This window comes from Amblyraja radiata, chromosome 38 (assembly GCF_010909765.2).
Source record: "Amblyraja radiata isolate CabotCenter1 chromosome 38, sAmbRad1.1.pri, whole genome shotgun sequence".
NCBI lineage: Eukaryota > Metazoa > Chordata > Chondrichthyes > Rajiformes > Rajidae > Amblyraja > Amblyraja radiata.
The window spans coordinates 12658634-12681124 of record NC_045993.1 but is presented as its reverse complement, the minus strand read 5'-3'; the positions used below and the strand labels follow the sequence as shown (position 1 = coordinate 12681124).

General features: G+C 45.3%; 1 protein-coding gene across 2 annotated transcripts in view; it reads left to right on the top strand.

The window, feature by feature from the left end:
- micall1 (MICAL like 1) overlaps positions 1-22491 on the top strand; it is a 98751-nt gene that overhangs the window by 7117 nt on the left and 69143 nt on the right. For both annotated transcript variants that reach the window (XM_033013603.1, XM_033013602.1), the window contains exon 2: positions 10185-10233. In XM_033013603.1, the coding sequence (XP_032869494.1) occupies positions 10185-10233 (49 nt within the window). The remainder of the gene's footprint in view (positions 1-10184; positions 10234-22491) is intronic.

The following is a 22491-nucleotide window of genomic DNA, read 5'->3' as shown; positions in this document are numbered from 1 at the left end:
AATGGAGGGTTATGGTATGAGTGCAGGCAGGTGGGACTAAGGGAAAAAAATTGTTCGGCGCGGACTTGTAGGGCCGAGATGGCCTGTTTCCGTGCTGTAATTGTTATATGGTTATATGGTTATTCGCGCGTCATTTGAGCGCCGCACCACGTGACCATCCAGATATAAAGAGCGCGTAGTTTTGAAAATTTTTCACTGGGAAAATCCTTGCCACGGAGATCAGACTAAGTACGAACAACATCGCAAATGGCTCCCAAAAGAAGCAGGGCCCTCAAGAGCACTTGGCGCGCAACTGTCATACTGCTAGAAGATTTTCGCCCGACAGTCGTACGTCAGTCACTACCGGCCTGTGGCGTAAATGATGCCCAAGTGGGACAGGCCCTTTACTGACCTGAAACTCTTTCTTTCCACGAGGACTGGTCTACTTGTTTCCAGTGTTTTCTGCTTGAGTTTCAGATTTCTAGTGTCTGTGGTATTTGTGCAGTTGTGGGATCAGGTTAAGGAGGCAGCAATAAGCTGACGCCTAGTGCTTGTTTTAGAAGTTTGTAAATTGTAGCTGGAGGGAGGGGAGCGGTGCTTTAATGTGGACCAGGTTAGTCCAGATTCCAATTCACTGAGACTGGGAGATAAGGAATAACCTGCAGGAAACGATCATTACATCTTCAGAAGAATAAGAAAGTTGATTCAAGGGATTGACTCAAAATGCTGGAGTTAAGGGCCTGTCCCATTTGGGCGTCATTTGCGAGTAATTTACGCGTCACGACGCACACATCGTGATGCGCGCATGGTGCGTGGTGACGTAGGCAGTGACGCGCAGTCGCGCGCGGCGCCTCAGGATTTTGGGATGTACAGATTCTTCGCGCGCCATCTGTGAGACGCGCAAATGACGCCCACTTTAAGTGGGACAGGCTCTTTACTCTGACTTTAACACAAATATAGAATCCAATCTTTTCATCTCTTTATTATTTTTTCCTCATCTTGTGTTCATTTTTAAAACTATCATTTCTCAGACCATACTTTGGCATCATTACATGCTTCATTTAGGCTTAGATAGACCCAAAAAGTTGGAGCATTGACCCAAAATCTCACCCATTCCTTCTCTCCAGAGATGCTGCCTGTCCCGCTGAGTTACTCCAGCATTTTGTGTCTTATCTTCAGTGTAAACCAGCATCTGCAGTTCCTTCCTACACATACTCAAGCAGTATAATTTATAAAGACAGTTTAGGTTTGACAAATAGAGTGGAAGGGGGTGAGGAATGGAGGGGGTGGAGCAGTCAGAATGGTTCTACCTTGTGTGAAGGCCCAGGGAAGGAATGCTGTTGGGACAACTTTACGGGACATAGCCTGACATTGTCTGCAGTTCTGAACAGCATCGACATGATGCACATTAATGGGGAAGCAGAGGGAACGTCTGGGGGTGATGCTGAAAAAAGATTAGATGTGAGCAGTGTTACAATAAGCTATTCCATCTTTTACATGATACATTTCTCCACTGAAATCCAAACCCATGCTTTTGTTAGCTTCAGGCTTGACCATTTCGATGTTTTCTTGATCAGCTTGTCATTTGGTGGAGATGGACTGGATTATCCCTGGTGTGGGTAAGGTAGATACAAAAAAGCTGCTCCTAATGGCTGATGGTGCAGGGAATCATGCGGAGTGTACAATAAGGTCAGGCACAAAGTGCTGGAGTAACTCAGAGTAAATTGGTGACGTTTCGTGTCGGGACCTTTCTGAAGAAGAGACCCAGCCCGGTACGTCACCTAACCATGTTCTCTCGAGATGCTGCCTGACCAGCTGAGTTACTGCAGCATTTTGTGTCTTTCCATGGTAAACTAGCATCCACAGTTCTTTGTTTCTACAAAAAGGTCAGAGTTTGGACATGGAAAGGAAAGGTTCAAAGGGATATGGGCCAAATGCAGGTGTGGGACTTGCATAGTTGGGCATATTGGTCGGCATGGGAAAGATGGGCCGAAGGACATGTTTCTGTGTTGTATAACTCTTAGTCTAAAGAATTCAGAGGATTGGAAGTCTTAAGATTATTACATGGAAAGGGACGAATAAGGACATGGAAAGATATCTTTATATAAGGATGTAAATTTTTCGTTTAATTTAGAGATACAGCGAGAAAGCAGGCCCTTCAGCCCACTGATTCCGTGCTGACCTGTAATCCCCTTACACTAGCACAATCCTACACACTAGGGATAATTTAACATTTATTTTTACCAAAGTGCACAAATTTGTACGTCTTTGGTGTATGGGAGGAAACTGGCGCATCCGGGGTAAACCAGTCGCAGGGAGAACGTACAAACACGGCACAGACAGCACCTGCGGTCAGGAACGAACCTGGGTCTCTGGAGCTGTAAGTTAATAAATGTTCATAAATGTTAATATTAATCTGATGTTGGATCAGAAGAGAATAGAAATGCAAGGCTCATGGATGGATAATAATAATAATAATGGTCCCTGGTAATTTGGTATAGAAGCAGCGGGATTTAGGGCGAGCTGGATTTTTTTAGCAGAACAGGATAGTATTTGAAAGCCCATTTGACTCTTGAATGTAACATCCATAGATTGAAACTTACCTCCATTTCTTCTCCTTTTTCTAATTATCAAGTCTCTGCCCAGGTCAGATGACTGAAATGACACTCGGGTCATGATGTTTCAATTCATGGTACATTTTATTGGACTGGGTGGAAACCATTCCTTCACGAGCTGCCTCCTGCCTCTGGCATAGTTAGCTAGATCACCTTCAGCCTCTCTTCACATTGGCTCAGTGTGGATATCTGTACCTACACAGTTCTATTATTAACTATCCATTTGCAGCCAGGAAATTGCATGCAGTTGATTTCCCTTCACGTTCACATAGACTCGTTGCTGTTGTCTTTGAGTATTTTTAAAGCACAGATTGTCAGGTTCTTGATCAGTACGGGTGTCGAAGGTTACAGGGAGAAAGCACAAGAATGGGATTGAGCGTGAAAGATAGATCAGCCATGATTGAATGGCAAAGTAGACTTGATGAGTCGAATGGCCTAATTCTGCTCTTGTGACGTGAACATGAATTTAGTATCTGGTTCTCTTCATTTTTGTTTATCATGACACTGCCCCTTAGGACTATCAATACTTTGACTTCCACATGGGGGGGTTCATAGCCATCATCTCTCGTCTGTCGCTCAGTTCTGGATGCACATTGTCCTTCCAACTAAATGTTGGGACGATCAAAGCTTAAGGGCTTTGCTTCCCGTATTAAATTTGTGGGCGGCACAGTGGCGCAGCGGTAGACTTACTGCCTTACAGCGCTTGCAGCGTCGACAAGCTGGGTTTGATCCCGACTATGGGTGCTGTCTGTACGGAGTTTGTACGTTCTCCCCGTGACCTGTGTGGGTTTTCTCAGAGATCTTCGGCTTTCTCCCACATTCCAAAGACGTACAGGTTTGTAGGTTAATTGGCTTGGTAAATGTAAAAATTGGCCCTTGTGAGTGTAGGATGGTGTTAATGTGCAGGGATTGCTGGTCTGAGCGCACCTGGTGAGCTGAAGGGCCTGTTTACGCACTGTGTCTCTAAAAAAACAAAACAATTTCTATCCTCTCGCTAGCAGATTTCTGGAACTGAGCCAGACTGTTCACAATGCTGGTGTCATATTAATCACAAGACAAGCTTCTGGCCACAAACGCACATCAACATGCCAAATGCTGACTTCCACCTCCGTAATTTTGCATCATTCTTGTATCTACCTCAATCTGAAGAAAGGTCCTGACTCGAAACGTTGCCTCTCCACACTCTCCCCAAATGCTGCCTGACCCACTGAGTTCCTCCAGCACTTTGTGTTTTGCTCCAGGTCCCACCATCTGCAGTCTCTTGTGTCACTCCCCTCAGCTCACCTCTTACTGAAAACTTCTACCAATCAATTCCAAAGTACTTGTCACCAACATCCAATTTTTAATCAACCACAAAACAACATCAACTCTGCTCCATGCCCTCATGCCCTAAATACCATTCGCCCAATACACCCCTTGGTGCTTGGTGACCTGCTTGGGCTCCTGGCAAAGCAACAACTTTCTTTTTTAATTCCCATCCATATTTTCTAACTTCTCTCCATGGCATCGCTCCCCCTCATGTCTGTGCTGCTCTTGATTGTGTTACGTTCGACTGCTATGTCTTCAGCTGCCGATGCCTGGAACTCTACTCTACCATCAGGCAAGAGGTGTACAAGTGTGAAAACGCTCACCTCCAGATTCAGCACCAGTTTCTTTCCAGCTGTTATCAGGTAACTGAACCATCCTACCAACAACTAGAGAGCAGTCCTGAGCTACTATCTACCTCATTGGAGACCCTCTGACTATCTTTAATCAGACTTTACTGACTTTATCATGCACTAAATGCTATTCCCTTTGTCATGTATCTTACACTGTGGGTAGCTCAATTGTAATCATGTATTATCTTTCTACTGACTGGTTAGCACGCAACAAAAGATTTTCACTGTACCTCGGTACACGTGACAATAAACTAAACTGAAAGCACTTCTTCCATCTTTGGAAAAACTTGATTAAGCTTAGGTTAATTCCCGGGGTGGCGGGACTGTCATATGCTGAGAGAATGGAGCGGCTGGGCTTGTACACTCTGGAGTTTAGAAGGATGAGAGAGGATCTCATTGAAACATATAAGATTGTTATGGTTTTGAACACGCTAGAGGCAGGAAACATGTTCCCGATGTTGGGGGAGTCCAGAACCAGGGGCTACAGTTTAAGAATAAGGAGTAAGCCATTTCGAACGGAGACGAGAAAACACTTTTTCTCGCAGAGAGTTGTGAGTCTGTGGAATTCTCTGCCTCAGAGGGCGGTGGAGGCAGGTTCTCGGGATGCTTTCAAGAGAGCTAGATAGGGCTCTTAAAGATAGCGGAGTCAGCGGATATGGGGAGAAGGCAGGAACGGGTTACTGATTGGGGATGATCAGCCATGATCACATTGAATGGCGGTGCTGGCTCGAAGGGCCTACTCCTGCACCTATTGTCTATTGTCTTTGTCTTAGCAACACCCTTCTTATTTCCTCCCTCTGAACTGATTCCAGTTTTTACCCAATTACATCAGATCCCATAAAACACGTTGTTGTAAGGACCCTGTGATGTTTTCAAAGGATTGTTGAACCACAGTTGTCACACATTTTCTGTTTGCAATAAATATATATAACTTTCTAGACTTGGATAGGAATGCAGGGAGCATGATTTGCAAGCCTTCAGATGACACAATCATTGGTGGAGTTGTGGTGAGTGAAGGAGGTAGTTTTCAAACAAGTGAGACATAGATGAGTGGAGGGTTGGGTGACGTGGTGAGAGGAGCACATTTAACCCAGGCAGGTGTGAGTTAATGCATTTGGAGACGTTGAATTGAACATATACAGTAAATATACAGATGTACAGAGGGACCTTGGGAGGTTCATAGCTCCCTGAAAGTAGTGGCACAGGTGGCTTGGGTAGTGAAAAGAGAATTTGATATCTTGCCTTAATAGGCCAGTGTATTGTGTAAGAATGTGCAGTCTGAATCTTCAGTGCAATCTTAAGATGGGTCCTGACCCCGAAACATCACCTGTCCATGTTCTCCAGAAATGCTTCCTGGCCTGCTGAGTTACTCCGGTACTTTGTATCTCTCATTGTGCGTAAGAGTTGGGACATCGTGCTGCTTACCTACTTAGACTTGGTTCCTCCCACACTGCTGAGTGCTTTGGGCAGCAAGCTTTCGCCATTCTGTTCGGTCGTATGCGACGTCCTCCACCCTCGATAGGGAGAGTGTCCTGGGCTTCCAAATCCTTCTGGAATGTTTGCCTCCACGTGAGCTTTGGTCGGCCTCTTTTCCTTCTTCCGCCAGGTTGCCATGTCTTTGCTATCTTAGGTGCACGTTCTGGTGACATTCTGAGTACATGTCCTGCAAATTTCATCCTGCGTGTCCTGGCTGAGAGGCTTTGTTGCAGTTTCACGGTAGATCTCCTCGTTTGTGATGTGGTCTTCAGGATCTTCTTCAAGCAACATTGTGGGGATGCATCCAATTTATTTTTCATCTTCACATTGATTTCAGAATCAGAATCACACTTTATTCGCCAAGTATGTTTTGCAACATACGAGGAATTTCATTGGCCAGCTAAGTCATACAATTAAAAGCAACAGATCACTCAAAAACACATTTTAACATGAACATCCACTACAGTGACTCCTAAACATTCCTCACTGTGATGGAAGGTGAAATAAAGATCAAGTCCTTCCTTTTGTTCTTCCTCAGTCGAGGGTCTCGAGCCCTCCATTGACGGGACGATCTTGGCTCCCGTAGCCCGCGGCGATCGTGCCCTCCGCATCGAGGCGATCTGCTCCTGCATCGGGGGGATGTTAGCTCCCCCGCGCCGGGCGATCGAACCTCGCGTCGGGGCTGGTCAAGCCTTCCATGACGTTGGAGCTTCCCGACTCGGCCTCACCCGAGACTGCGAGCCCTTGATGTTGGTTCCGCGGTGGGAGCGATCCCAGGCAAGGGATCAGCTCCGATGGTAAGTCCATGCCCCGCGGTGGGGCTCACGACAGTCCGAGGCGGCATCAAGCTCCATCGATGGTGGGCCACAGAGCCCAGAGAATGTGATCCGAAAATTGATCACATCCCCGGGAAGGTAGGAACCTGAAAAAAAGTTTTCCCCCGATCCCCTCCCCCCTCCCCCTACATAAAACATACCGAAGAACGTTCAAACAAACTTTTAACGCACTAAAAAATAACAAAAAGAAAGAAAAAACGAACAGACTGCCGGCAGGGCGGCCATCTCCCCGGCGCCCGTGGTGGTCTACTGATTTTCCATGTCTTACTGGCATAGAGGGCTGTAGGGTGGACCACAGACTGGAAGAACTTGACTTTTAGCATCTTGGATATCATGCCACTGGAACATATTGGCTGCATTCGTGTGAAGACTGACTCCGCCTCTGGTTATGGACACCCCAAGCCCGGACAAAGGAGGAGGGTTGGGCGTAGGGCTAGCACCCCTACCCCGTTAAACCCTAACCCGCTACGGAAACAACAAGCATCGTGCTACAGCTGTAGAAAACATTGGTAGGATAGACACCAGTGGGACAGGCAGCATCTCTGGAGAGAAGGAACTGCACTCCCTCAATAGCAAGAATGTCCTTCCTCAAATTTGGAGACCAAAACTGCACACAATACTCCAGGTGTGGTCTCTCTAAGGCTCCATACAACTGTAGAAGGACCTCTTTGCTCCTATACTCAACTCCTCTTGTTATAAAGGCCAACATGCCATTAGTGGTATCCCCAATGAGGAAGACCAGCAGTGAATTTACGGCTCAGCATTCTACTGTGACATTTGGACAATCAAACCAGCATGAATCCCTTACAGTTTGTCATCTGACCAATTTTCAACCTGATTTTTAAAGGCTTGTGACCAGAGGAGAGACCAGCAGCTGTAGCAGAACAGAGCTGTGATTCTATTGAGGAGAGTGAGGGATATTTAAGGCGAGGGATTATGAATCATGAGAGAGGTTATATTCACAAACTAATCCTATGGGGCTTAAGGAGAGAACCGAGGATTCGGTGACTGCAGAGACCCACTGAATAGCTGCCTTTGAAACTAAGAAAAAACATAAGTTGTTGGTCTGCATACCACGTCACATTTGGAGAGAGAGAGAGCTCATTGATCTTTCACCACGAGTCAGAGTGGACTCAGTGGATCGAAGGGCTTGGTTCCGCGCTGCATCTCTAAACTAAATTGTTGGATGCGGAGGTGGTGGGTCGAGAGGGCAAAAGTGTGGGAAATGGAGCAGAGGTAATTGAGCAGCCCTGAAAGGTGCTCCATGGCTGACGAAAATGATAGCCAATGGTAAAAGTACAGTCCACACAAGTGTGAGGGGAGTGGAGAAACAGGGGAGAATGGAACGGTCCCTGCGGGAAGCAGAGTGGGAGGAAGTAGCTACAGGAAGAGTCGGAGATGCGCCTTCCACCTTCCAAACTTCCAGCTTGTTAGCCCCACCCTGTGCACCATTCTGGCTCTGTGCCCCATGCCCACCCCACCCTGTGGCTCCTGCCCCTGTTCCATACAGCTGTCTGTACCTGGTCTCTCCTAACACTCCTCCTCCCAGACTGTGCCACCTGTAAACTGACTGTGGCTGCTACACTGGCCGGGATCCTGACTGTGACCCACAGATTACTCTGCCCTCTACCTTCAGACTTTGGAAACTTTAGAGATACAACATGGTAGGCGGCCATTCCGCTCACCGAGTCTGTGCCAAGCAGTGTTCACCTCGTACACTAACACCATCCCACAGTTAGTAGGATACTACATCCTACACTAGGGATAATTTGCAATTTTACCAAGCCAATTAGCCTACAAACCTGTACGTCTTTGGAGTGTGGGAGGAAACCGGAGCACCAGAGAAAACCCACATAGCCATGGAGGACATACAAACTCCGTACAGACAGCACCTGTAGTCAGGATCGAACCCGGGTCTCTGGCGCTGTGAGGCAGCAACACTCCCGCTGCGCCACTGACCTTACTTACCTCTCCTCTGCTACCATTCCCTCTTTTTCTGGAACCTCCGTGGCCAAGAAGGGAAGAGTTCACATCTTGGCATTTGCTGCCGTGAGCGACGGTTGCCAGAAGGACTGTGACCTTGAGCTATTGCACCGCAGGGCTAGTGTTGCTGCAGGGCCCAGCGTCCAGTCACTGGGCTGTTGCAAGGCAAGGTGTTGCATTTCTTGGTACAATAAGCATAGATCAACATTCCTGATTATATTTACTGTAAATATTATGAATAAAGTATATTTTTGAGGTTTAAAAAAACATCTGAGTTGTCAAATGTTGGTGTGCGCTTGAAATGGTCAGATGTAATTGGCTTTCTCGTGTTCGTGCTCATGGTATTTATAGAAATACCATGCTTATTGCTGCACGTTTCCTTTGCACCATTCCAAATTGTTAATGTTTAAATCTAGTTGCAATGCAGTGTCCCATCGAGCACAGCACACAGCCGGAGTTTCCATTCTCCAATCCAGACCAGCAGCAACTGACTGGGACTTCTCTCCGTTATAACTCTAACCCACTCTCTCGTGTCATTGGTGACATTTTTCTTAATTCTCACCCCTTTCTCTCCCTCATTTTGCTGCTGCTAACTATCTCACACATGTTCCTCACATACCCAACTGTTGCCAGGCATATCTGAGCAAAGACAGGTCGGGCAGCATCTCTGAAGAACATGAGTGACGTTTTGGATCTGGACCCAGTCTGAAGGGTCCTGAACTGAAACGTGACCTATCCATGTTCTCCAGGGATTCTACCTGTCCCGCTGAGTTACAATGTAAATGGCGTCAAGTTGGGAAAAGGGGAAGTACAACGGGATCTGGGGGTCCTTGTTTATCAGTCTATGAAAGTAAGCATGCAGGTACAGCAGGCAGTGAAGAAAGTGAATGCCATGTTGGCCTTTATAACAAAATAGGAGCAAATATAGGAGCAAAGAGGTCCTTCTGCAGTTGTACAGGGCCCTAGTGAAACCACACCTGCAGTATTGTGTGCAGTTTTGGTCCCCTAATTTGAGGAAGGACATTCTTGCTATTGAGGGAGTGCAGCGTAGGTTTACAAGGTTAATTCCCGGGATGGCGGGACTGTCATATGCTGAGAGAATGGAGCAGCTGTGCTTGTACACTCTGGAGTTTAGAAGGATGATAGGGGATCTCATTGAAACATATAAGATTGTTAAGGGTTTGGACACGCTAGAGGCAGGAAACATGTTCCCGATGTTGGTGGAGTCCAGAACCAGGGGCCACAGTTTAAGAATAAGGAGTAAGCCATTTAGAACGTAGACGAGGAAACACTTTTTCTCACAGAGAGTGGTGAGTCTGTGGAATTCTCTGCCTCAGAGAGTGGTGGAGGCAGGTTCTCTGTATGCTTTCAAGAGAGAGCTAGATAGGGCTCTTAAAAATAGCGGAGTCAGAGGATATGGGGAGAAGGCAGGAACGGGGTACTGATTGGGGATGATCAGCCATGATCACATTAAATGGCGGTGCTGGCTCGAAGAGCCGAATGGCCTACTCCTGCACCAATTGTCTATTGTCTATTGAGTTACTCCAGTATTTTGTATCTTTCTTTGGTAAACCAGCATCTACTATTCTACTATTGATTCTACTATATTGTATTTGATATTTTTGTTTCTTTTGCAGAGAATTTGACTCACTCTGTAAAGAAAATGTCTATGAGAATAATCGCATGGTAAGTGTTACATTATCAATAACTCAAGTTTCATGTTATCTAACCATTTCCTGAATTGCTTTGGGTTTGCATTGCAGTCTAAATATATTATCATTACTTCCTCCCCTTGCAAAAAGGTGAAACTATGACCATTTGTGGTATGAGTCAGTGCAAAATACACAATGGGTGCTCTGAGCCTGTTACACTTAGTAACACATTTCTCAACTTTCTGATCATTTAATCTATATTGGTTTTGGTTAAGTCCATAAAGACATCATTCTCTATGATCATAGAAGTGTACAGTAGATCCCACCATTAGTCCCTGGTGATAATTCCTTGTTAGACCAAATTAGTGAGGATAAGAGGACAACTCTATTTTTCCTGTCAGTAACTGACGGAGACATTTTTGGCCCTGGTTTTGAGGAACGACACGGGTCACCTGTCGGTGAGAGAATACTTGGGGAGCAGTGATCATCAGAGCATAAGGTGTCTGCAGGAGTTTTGAAGTGCCAAGAGAGCTTTAGGTAATGGTTAGTCAACTGTTACAAGGTTAATTCCCGGGATGGCGGGACTGTCATATGCTGAGAGAATGGAGCGGCTGGGCTTGTACACTCTGGAGTTTAGAAGGATGAGAGGATCTTATTGAAACATATAAGATTATTAAGGGTTTGGACACGCTAGAGGCAGGAAACATGTTCCCGATGTTGAGGGACTCCAGAACCAGAGGCCACATTTTAAGAATAAGGGGTAAGCCATTTAGAACGGAGACGAGGAAACACATTTTCTCACAGAGAGTTGGAAGTCTATGGAATTCTCTGCCTCAGAGGGCGGTGGAGGCCGATTCTCTGGATACTTTCAAGAGAGAGCCAGATAGAGCTCTTAAAGATAGCGGAGTCGGGGGATATGGGGAGAAGGCAGGAACGGGGTACTGATTGGGGATGATCAGCCATGATCACGTTGAATGGCGGTGCTGGCTCGAAGGGCCGAATGGCCTACTCCTGCACCTATTGTCTATTGTATGGGATTCAGGAATAGACAATATAAGGATGAGGAGAGACCTCATTGAAACTTACCGAATAGTGAAAGGCATGTATAGAATGGATATGGAGAGGATGTTTCAGGCCATAGACTCGGAATAAAAGGACATACCTTTAGAAAGGAGATGAGGAAGAATTTCTTTGGAACCTGTGGAATTCAGTGCCACAGACGACTGTGGAGGCCGTCAATGGATTAATGGGTAAGGCAGAGATTAACAGATTTTTGATTAGTAAGCGTTAAGGGGAGAAGGCAGGAGAATGGGTTTGAGAGGGAAAGATAGATCAGTCATGATCGATTGGTGTAGTAGACTTGATGGGCCGAATGGCCTTATTCTGCTACGAAAACCTATGAACACCAAGTACTGAGGCAGAGATTACAAGACTGCCACTGCTCGCAGTGGGTCCATGTCTAGTGGTCACGAGTTTAGAAAAGAAGTGATGGTTCTTCGGAACCATCTGTTTGTGGGGATGAGCCGTGACATGTGGCGGGACCATAGAAGCCGCGTTGATCTTTTTGGAACAGAGCACTTGCAGGAAGATTTGATAGAGGTACACGATATTACTGGTTCAAAAACATGGTAGAAAGAAGGAAACCTCACCATTCAAGGAACAAGGGGCAAGATTTCAACATTTTGGGCAAAACATATGAGGAATCGCAGCAAATTCTATTTTTTATTGCAGTGAGTAGATATGATCTGGAAAGATCTTGAAAGATGTTGATCAGAGAGAATGGGACCTGCACTGTATACAGGAGAACGAATGAATGATGTTACAGTTCTCTGTATGTTCATTCTATGGAACGAGTAGCAGTGCTAGCTGCAAGTGTAAGTGTGTTCACGCGTGTAACCCAATTAGAGCACTCCGCCCATGTTAACCTTGTCCAACCATTAAGCTTTAAAGCCGCAAGTTAATTCAGAGGTCCATTGTCATTGAGCAGTAAGTAAAGCTTTAAGAGGCCATTCGGCTAAAAGGGATTTGTGCACGTTTTGATCAGAGTTACAGCCAGCGCGTGCAGACCAGGTCCAGTGAGCGCGATGACAGGTTGCACAACACAGCTCTCACCTCTCTGATAATGGAGCCCACACAGGTCCACCTGTATGGTGTGGTCACGGGACAAGGTCCGTGTGGTCGTGGGGGATATGTGTACACTGGGCGCCTGTCAGTGTGGCAATGAGTCACAGAGACCCGGGCACCTGTTGAAAGTGGGATGGGGCATTCCTACTCAGGGCACAGGTCAGCATTGCTCTCCCAGTTGACAAGAAACACATTGAGATTGACCTCCAAACACAGTTTACTGGAATTATCATGCTGGCCCCAACTGCTTTCCCCTACCCGCTCTCATCTTCCCCCGTCTGCGACCGTTATCCTTCATCTTTATGAAATTTGGTTTGCGGTTGCTTTTGCTGTTCTGAGTGCAGCGGTATGTCGGATTCATCAGCACAAAAGTTGTGGTTTGGAGCTTAATTGTGACCATATGGATTTTGCCTTTTTGAATCGTATGTGGAGTTTGAATTATTCATTTAGTTTTGGTTCATTTTGGGGGAGGAGGGGGGAGGAGGGGGGAGGGGGGGAAGGGCGTTTGGTAGTGTGTGCCAAAATTGGATGCTTATTATTTAATGAACAGTGAAGAAATGCAGAATTTGTTCTCTGTAAATCAGTATTAAATTGAGCTTGATAACGCTTACATGTTCTTAATCATTACTGATGAATTTGTTTTTTTACCTATCGAATATTCAAATTCTGTGAAAAAAGATAGATTAGTGGGCGTTGGAGTGAGCATGATTCTCTCCAGCATTTCTTGTTCACTCTCCTGTATTTAATCATTAAAAATTAAACTGCAGTCATCAAGAGAATTGGGATTATTGCTTCAAAGAGGATAAGTGCTTATCCAAAACAAGGTTGTCTGAGAAATTGCAGCGTCTAGGCTCAATGTTTTGTTTTGCCTGCGTTTAGTGAACATGTACGTAGAGATACAGCATGGAAACAGGCCCTTCTACCTACCAAGTCCACATCGATCACCCATTCACACTAGTTCTATGAAACCCACGCTGTCGCAGGGAGAACATGCAAACTCCACACAGACAGCACTCGAGGTCAGGATTGCACCTTGGGCAATGGCGCTGTGAGGCAGCAGATCTACCAGCTGTGCCGCAGTTAAATTCAACTACAGTCATCAAATGGAATGTAAAGAAGACTGGAAGGACACTGGCGTTGATTGGGTGGCCGTTTAACACAGCTCAAGATTTATTGTCACCTTCAAAATTTCAATTCTAATTTGAAGGATGTAACAAAATTGACACTTCCTTTATTACTTATTCACAAGTAGGGCGGCATGGTGGCTGAGCGGTAGAGTTGCTGCCTTACAGCGCCATAAACCCAGGTTCAATCCTGACTATGGATGCTTGTCTGTATGGAGTTGTACATTCTCCATGTGAACTGCGTGGGCTTTTTCCGGGATCTTGGGTTATCTCCCACACTCCAAAGACTCACAGGTTTGAAGGTTAATTGGCTTGGTATAATTTTAAATTGTCCCCAGTATGTGTAGGATAATGTTATTGTGCGGGGACCGCACGTGTAAATCCAAAGGGTTTCTACAGCTATATTAATAGCAAAAGGATAACGAGGGATAAAATTGGTCCATTAGAGAGTCAAAGTGGACAGCTATCTGCAGAGCCAAAAGAGATGGGGGAGATATTGAACAATTTCTTTTCTTCGGTATTCACCACTGTTGAATTATGTGAGGTAAGGGAAACAAATAGAGTAGCTATGGAAACTATGAGATTCAAAGAAGAGGAAGTACTGACACTTTTGAGAAATATAAAAGTGGATAAGTCTCCAGGTCCGGACAGGATATTCCCTAGGACATTGAGGAAAGTTAGTGTAGAAATAGCAGGGGCTATGACAGAAATATTTCAAATGTCATTAGAAACGGGAATAGTACCGGAGGATTGGCGTACTGCGCATGTTGTTCCATTGTTTAAAAAGGGGTCTAAGATTAAACCTAGCAATTATAGACCTGTTAGTTTGACGTCAGTGGTGGGCAAATTAATGGAAAGGATACTTAGAGATAATATATATAAACATCTGGATAAACAGGGTCTGATTAGGAACAGTCAACATGGATTTGTGCCTGGAAGGTCATGTTTGACTAATCTTCTTGAATTTTTTGAAGAGGTTACTTGGGAAATTGATGAGGGTAAAGCAGTGGATGTTGTATATATGGACTTCAGTAAGGCCTTTGACAAGGTTCCTCATGGAAGGTTGGTTAAGAAGGTTCAATGGTTGGGTATTAATGGTGGAGTAGCAAGATGGATTCAACAGTGGCTGAATGGGAGATGCCAGAGAGTAATGGTGGATGGTTGTTTGTCAGGTTGGACGCCAGTGACTAGTGGGGTGCCACAGGGATCTGTGTTGGGTCCACTGTTGTTTGTCATGTACATCAATGATCTGGATGATGGTGTGGTAAATTGGATTAGTAAGTATGCAGATGATACTAAGATAGGTGGGGTTGTGGATAATGAAGTAGAGTTTCAAAGTCTACAGAGAGATTTATGCCAGTTGGAAGAGTGGGCTGAAAGATGGCAGATGGAGTTTAATGCTGATAAGTGTGAGGTGCTTCATCTTGGCAGGACAAATCAAAATAGGACGTACATGGTAAATGGTAGGGAATTGAAGAATGCAGGTGAACAGAGGGATCTGGGAATAACTGTGCACAGTTCCCTGAAAGTGGAATCTCATGTAGATAGGGTGGTAAAGAAAGCTTTTGGTGTGCTGGCCTTTATAAATCAGAGCATTGAGTATAGAAGTTGGGATGTAATGTTAAAATTGTACAAGGCATTGGTGAGGCCAATTCTGGAGTATGGGGTACAATTTTGGTCGCCTAATTATAGGAAGGATGTCAACAAAATAGAGAGAGTACAGAGGAGATTTACTAGAATGTTGCCTGGGTTTCAGCAACTAAGTTACAGAGAAAGGTTGAACAAGTTAGGGCTTTATTCTTTGGAGCGCAGAAGGTTAAGGGGGGACTTGATAGAGGTCTTTAAAATGATGAGAGGGATAGGCAGAGTTGACGTGGATAAGCTTTTCCCACTGAGAGTAGGGAAGATTCAAACAAGGGGACATGACTTGAGAATTAAGGGACAGAAGTTTAGGGGTAACATGAGGGGGAACTTCTTTACTCAGAGAGTGGTGGCTGTGTGGAATGAGCATCCATGGAAGGTGGTGGAGGCAGGTTCGTTTTTATCATTTAAAAATAAATTGGATAGTTATATGGACGGGAAAGGAATGGAGGGTTATGGTCTGAACGCAGGTATATGGGACTAGGGGAGAATACGTGTTCGGCACGGACTAGAAGGGTCGAGATGGCCTGTTTCCGTGCTGTAATTGTTATATGGTTATATGGTGTGCACCGATTTGGTGGACCGAAGGGCCTGTTTCTATGTTGTATTGCTAAACTAAACTAAGTAGCAAGTGTAACTCTGTATATAGATCTCAGCTCTCATGGCAGTTTCTCCAGCTAGTTTGCAGTATCAGCTCATAGACAATTCACGTTAGTCCCTGGCGATTTGTCTAGTCCCTCGACTGGACAAGCTAGATGCAGGAAAAATTTTCCCAATATTGGGCGAGTCCAGAAGCAGGGGCCACAGTCTTAGAATAAAGGGGAAGCCATTTAAGACTGAGGTGAGAAAAAACGTTTTCACCCAGAGAGTTGTGAATTTGTGGAATTCCCTGCCACAGAGGGCAGTGGAGGCCAAGTCACTGGATGGATTTAAGAGAGAGTTAGATAGAGCTCTAGGGGCTAGTGGAATCAAGGGATATGGGGAGAAGGCAGGCACGGGTTATTGATTGGGGATGATCAGCCATGATCACAATGAATGGCGGTGTTGGCTCGAAGGGCCAAATGGCCTCCTCCTGCACCTATTTTCTATATTCCTATGATTTGAACCACAGTGCGAACTCCATCATCAAGTTCGCTGACGACACCACTATTGTGGGGCGTATCACTGATGGGGATGAGTCAGAGTACAGAAGAGAGATCGAGCAACTGTCCATATGGTGCCAGCGCAATAACCTGGCCCTCAACGCCAGCAAAACCAAGGAACTGATTGTGGACTTTGGAAGGAGTAGGAGGGGGACCCACAGCCCCATTTATATCAACGGGTCGATGGTTGAAAGGGTCAAGAGCTTCAAATTCCTGGGCGTGCACATCTCTGAAGATCTTTCCTGGTCCGAGAACACTAATGCAATCATCAAAAAAGCACATCAGCGCCTCTACTTCCTGAGAAGATTACGGAGAGTCGGATTGTCAAGGAAGACTCTCTCTAATTTCTACAGGTGCACAGTCGAGAGCATGCTGACCGGTTGCATCGTGGCTTGGTTCGGCAATTTGAGCGCCCTGGAAAGGAAAAGACTACAAAAAGTAGTAAACACTGCCCAGTCCATCATCGGCTCTGACCTTCCTTCCATCGAGGGGATCTATTGCAGTCGCTGCCTCAAAAAGGCTGGCAGTATCATGAAAGACCCACACCATCCGGGCCACACACTCATCTCCCTGCTACCTTCAGGTAGAAGGTACAGGAGCCTGAAGACTGCAACAACCAGGTTCAGGAATAGTTACTTCCCCTCAGCCATCAGGCTATTAAACCTGGCTCGGACAAAACTCTGATTATTACCAACCACTTTCTGTTATTTGCACTATCAGTTTATTTATTCATGTGTGTATATATTTATATCATGGACACATTTATCTGTTTTGTAGTAAATGCCTACTATTTTCTGTGTGCTTAAGCAAAGCAAGAATTTCATTGTCCTATACAGGGACACATGACAATAAACTAACTTGAACTTGAACTTGAACTTGAATACGTTCAGATCTTTTCCATGCAGTGTTGCTAATGAATGGGAATTCCTGCAAATGGGGCAGTTATAGTTGGATCTGTTATAGAGGAAGATGACTGAACTTTATTGCCTTCCATCACAATGGGAAACGTTGATTCCGCTGTGTGGGAATGTTCATGTTAAATTCTATCGTGTGTTGTGCTCTTTTTATTCGTATGGCTGTATGGTAACTCAAATCTCACTGTACCAATTGGTGCATGTGACAATAAATATGAACTTGATCACCATGTATTTCAGGGTCTTCAAAGGTAGTGAATATCTTTATTTGCCCTCCGCAATGTCAGTGTTTAAATAATGGTCAAAAACCTCTGGCCTGCTGTGAAGCTGGCATGCGTGTGGCTGTTTTCAGCATGGCTTCTCTTCAGCAACAGGATCACTGGGAGAATCACCCACGGTTCAGTGTGGTCCAGCCTAATTAAACTAATCCCTTCTGCCTGCATGTGCTCCATGTCTGACCATTCCACGTATCCATCTAATAGTCTCTTAAACACACTTAGCGTATCTGCTTCCACCACCACCCACGGCAGTGCATACCACGCATCTACTGTGGTTGTGATTAAAGAAAAAACCTATTCCAGCACATCTACTCTAAACTGCCTTCTTCATCTTCAATCTATGCCCTCCAGTATTTAAAATTCCCCCCGTTGGAGGAAAAAAGATCTGTCTACCATATCGATGTCTCTCATAATTTTTATAAACTACTGATGGGTCTCTCTCAACCTCTGGTGTACCAAAGAAAACAATCCAAATATATCCAGCCTCTTTGTAGAGCAATACCCTCTAATCCAGGCAGTGTACTGGTAACCTTCTTCTGCCCCTTCTCCAAAGCCTCCATGTTCTTCCTGTAATGGTGTGAGCAGAACCGCTCGCAATACTCCAAATGCAGTCAAACCAAAGTTTTGTGAAGCTGTGAATCTGACTCTTAAACACAATAGCCTGTGATGAAGGCAAGCATACCACACTCCTTTATTCTATCTACTTATGTTGTGACCATGGATCGGACCCAACAAATACGAGTGGATTTTCACTGAGCTGCCACACATCCACACTAAAAGATGACGGGTGGGTTTTTGAAAAGCATGGAATTGACCACTGTGAACTATGTACAGTTTGGGTATCTCCTGAATCGCATCTGCAGTAAAGTCTTTGCTGTCTTTCATGTAATTATGCACCTTTAATTTTCATTCCAAATTCACCCACAAATATCCATTTATTTTTCACCATCAACTTGCCACCATTAAGACATTCCACAAACTGTTGCGTCATTGGGTGCATTTTGGAAACTGCTATCCTCAAATTGAAAGGAATGAAAATGTAAATATCGTGTAGGTGGCATTCTGGCCTGCGGACTTAATTGGAGATTTTAAAAGATTTCCCAAATAGGTCCTTGGGAGTATTCTTTAAGTTTTACAAATTAAAAGTGAATAAGTTCAAGCTCAAATCATAGTATTTTCTTTCAGGGCTATTGCAGTACAGGTACTCCCCAATTTACGATGCTTCGACTTGCGATATTTCGACTTTACGATCGGCAAACGCTCGGCAACGGCAGCGAGCCGCATGTCACTTCCCGTCACGTGATCGTAATGCGTTTTCGACTTGCGATATTTTTGGTTTACGTTGGGTTTATCGAAACGTAACCCCATCGTAGGTCGAGGAGTAGCTGTATCTTTAATCAATACCGCTAGCATTTTTATTTCCCCTTCTCTCTTCCTTCTATGCGTTGTGGCCAGGAATATTAATTTTCCATTCCTGTTCCGTGTCTGAGCCAGAACTCTGTTACTGCCACCACAGTATAATCCCACATGGCAGTCATGGTCTGTAGCCTGCCAACCTTATTTGTCATAGTGTATTTAAGTACAGCATTCATTGCCAACCCTTTGCTTGGCATTCCGCCCTTGCTCGATCATTCCTCAATTTTTTATTTCACCATTCCTCTGTTAAAAGTTTACTTCAGTGATACAGCGTGGAAACAGGTCGCACCGTGCCCACGCCAACCAGCGATCACCCGTACACTAGTTCTATCCTACACACTACGGACAATTTACAGAAGTGCCAATTAACCTACAAACTTGCACATCTTCAGTATGTGGGAGGAAACCGGCGCACCCGAAGAAAACTCACAGGGAGAACGCGCAAACTCCGTACAGACAGCACCCGTAGTCAGAATTGAACCCGGGTCTCTGGTGCTGTTAGGCAGCAACTCTACCTCTGTGCCACCCTAAGTGCAAACGTTGATGAATTGCTGAAGTCTGAAGAAGGGTTTCGGCCCGAAACTTTACCTATTTCCTTCGCTCCATAGATGCTGCTGCACCCGCTGAGTTTCTCCAGCATTTTTGTGTACCTTTGATGAATTGCATGCTGTGATGCCCAATTTAATACATCCCGACCTGTTTTCTATCAGTGATTAGAGGTTATGATTTTAACATTTGTGCTAAGAGTTAAACCAGCCACATTAGTTGTTCCTTTAATGACTGGTACACATCATGCAGCTATTTCCTGTTAAAGGTTCACTGAATACACCACTGACAGAAAGATTTTACAGAGAGATGCTTGAAATGTTATCCATAGCAGCAGTATTTCTAATCGTGTGTGGGAATAACTGGAGCGTTGTGCGATCAGATTACTTCTTATATAAATGGATTAACTGCAAAGTTAATTAAATTAATGAGATTGTGCTTAGTGAGTTAAGGCAATTGGTGAAGGCTCATTAATTAATCAGGTGGATTAAAGTACAGTTGTGCCAATAGCACTTGAGTGAGACACCCGCGAGTCAATACTTCAGGTGGGAGAACACTGTACATTTGGCACCAAAGTAGGTTGGCCATTACCTGCATGGCTAGTCCAGTGAATGAGAAATTCTCCAAATTAGCTCTGCTCCATATACCTATGTACAGCACGAGCCATCTGAGATGCATTGGCTAAGCCTGCAATAAATGAACCCAGATATGATTTTGGCAGCATCAGTAGCACTGTTGGGAGCTACTTAGCAAGGGGACTAAGACTTTTGCCTCCATCACAGTGAGGAGGTGCTTGGTGAACTCACTGTGGTGGATGTTAATTTGTGTTTATTGTATGTTTTGTTATTTATTATTATATGTATGACTGTAGGCAACGAAATTTCGTTCAGACCGAAAGGTCAGAATGACAATAAAGGAATCTAATCTAATCTAGTCATTGAGTCTGGCTCTTCCAGAAGCCATGAAGGATGTGGTGTGGAAAACATTGCCGCCTTTTTGCTATTGGGAATTGGGCCTGGAGAGGGGTGTCGAGGTGGGGAATGAGGGGCACTACACTGACTTGAATCATACTGGAGCAATGGAATATTGTAGATGGAGGTTAAACATCTTGGCATCAGGTCAGGACGACATCTTCAAGTTCCACCCCTAAATCAGATGTCGAGGTGTTCACTGATGGTCACGGTACCTCAATGGTTCAATGATACCTTATTTGTCACATGTACTGATGTACAGTGAAATTCATTTTTATATTCAGTACAGTACAAGTATCACTGTACATAAGCACTTAGATACACCTTAAATCAGCATCTCATATGCAGTACAAGTGTATAACAATACCTGTAGTACATTGAGTCAATAGTTTGAAGAAGGGTTTCGGCCCGAAACGTTGCCGAGTCTGAAGAAGGTTTTCGGCCCGAAACGTTGCCTATTTCCTTCGCTCCATAGATGCTGCTGCACCCGCTGAGTTTCTCCAGCACTTTTGTCTACCTGAGGCAATATTCAAAGTCACCAGTTTGGCACCATTTTCAAATCCCGGTTGTTAGTGTAGGGTTCTTGACCTGACCATGAAGGCCCGTTGTCATGGTGACATTGCACGGTCGGCCTGGCTAGTGAAGCCGTTGGTGTTCTCCGCTGCTCCACCGCTGTAGGCAGGCGCTCGGGTTTCTTGGAGCCCAGTCCCGCCGAGCCCCAGGCTGTTGCAGGGCTTCCAGCGGCCTGGTCCACCGTCGAGCAGTGCACTCACTCCCACAGCCATTCTGCTCGCCGGCCCCGTGTCCCACACCTTCCTCTCTGAGCGGACGAGCCGGCCCTTCCGGGCGGGTTCCTGGTGCATCAATCCGTGGCGGATCGCGGTCCTGAATCCTCAGTCTGCGGCGAGCAAGCTTGGGCTGATAAATGGAAAAAAGCATTCATTCCATGCAAGTACGAGGCAGTTGACAAGAAAACCCAACCACTCCCACCCTGGTCGTTCAATATTCTCTTATCACCAACACTTTACTGAGTCTTTCTCCCAGCACTTCCAGAAAGCCTATGCCTTGTGAAGGTAGTTTTCAGAATAAATAGGAAACTGTTCAACTGACGTCACCTCCACTCCATAACTGGGGTCACCTCAGCTTCAGTCTTCAAGCCGCAATAACACATTTGACACTTGAATATTTGTTCTTGGTCAACTCAAGAGGATGAACATCAACAATGGTCCTCTCTCAACCTGGGCACACAGCACAACTCCAACGTCTGACAATTTAAGATCCATGACAGAGAAACAAAGACAATGTGGCTGCTGTCTGAGGACCCACTTGCCTGTACAAACTGACATCAATGAAGAAATTCTTCATTGCTCCATTCTGAATACTATCCTGAATGTGATTCCCAAGAGTTGGTGGGAATGTGGCACCTTTTTCTTTTCAAGGAGGCTGTAAACACGTTTTTGAACATTTTGCTTAGTCCGCCTGTTCATTTGCCCTATGGCAGAGCTTGGAGTCGATTGTCTGGTTCAAGAGTATGGTGTTGGGCATACAAACAGTAATGCTCGCCCAGTAGTTGAATATAACTGGGCATGGATACAAAATGCTGGAGCAACTCAGCGGGTCAGGCAGCATCTCTGGAGAAAATGGATAGGTGACGTTTCGGGTCAGGACCCTTCACCAGATCATCTTCAGTCTGAAGAAGGGTCCTGCTTTGACCCCCATAGCAGAAGCATCCACGTCGCGGGGCTGGAAACTGGAAGTATTCTGAGCTAATTCTGCTACCATCTATTGCGACAAGTGATGGCTTCCACTGATTGTTGCCGGAAGCTTGCGTCCTTTTCAGGATGGACAATGACAGCGATGTCAACATTTGTAACGAGGGACACGAAAAGAAGAAGGGTCCTGACCTAAAATGTCACCTACCCATTTTCTCCACAGGCGCTGCCTGACCCGCCGCTGAGTTACTCCAGCATTTTTGTGTCTATCTTTGGTGTAAACCTGCATCTGCAGTTCCTTGTTGTTACATTTTGAATGTAACAGGGGACTCAGTGCTGGTGGTTGTTAGCCTGGGACATTGATCCATTTATTACAAGCAAGCATTGTACATGAGAGAATAAGCCCTTTCTCGAACTCCTGTCT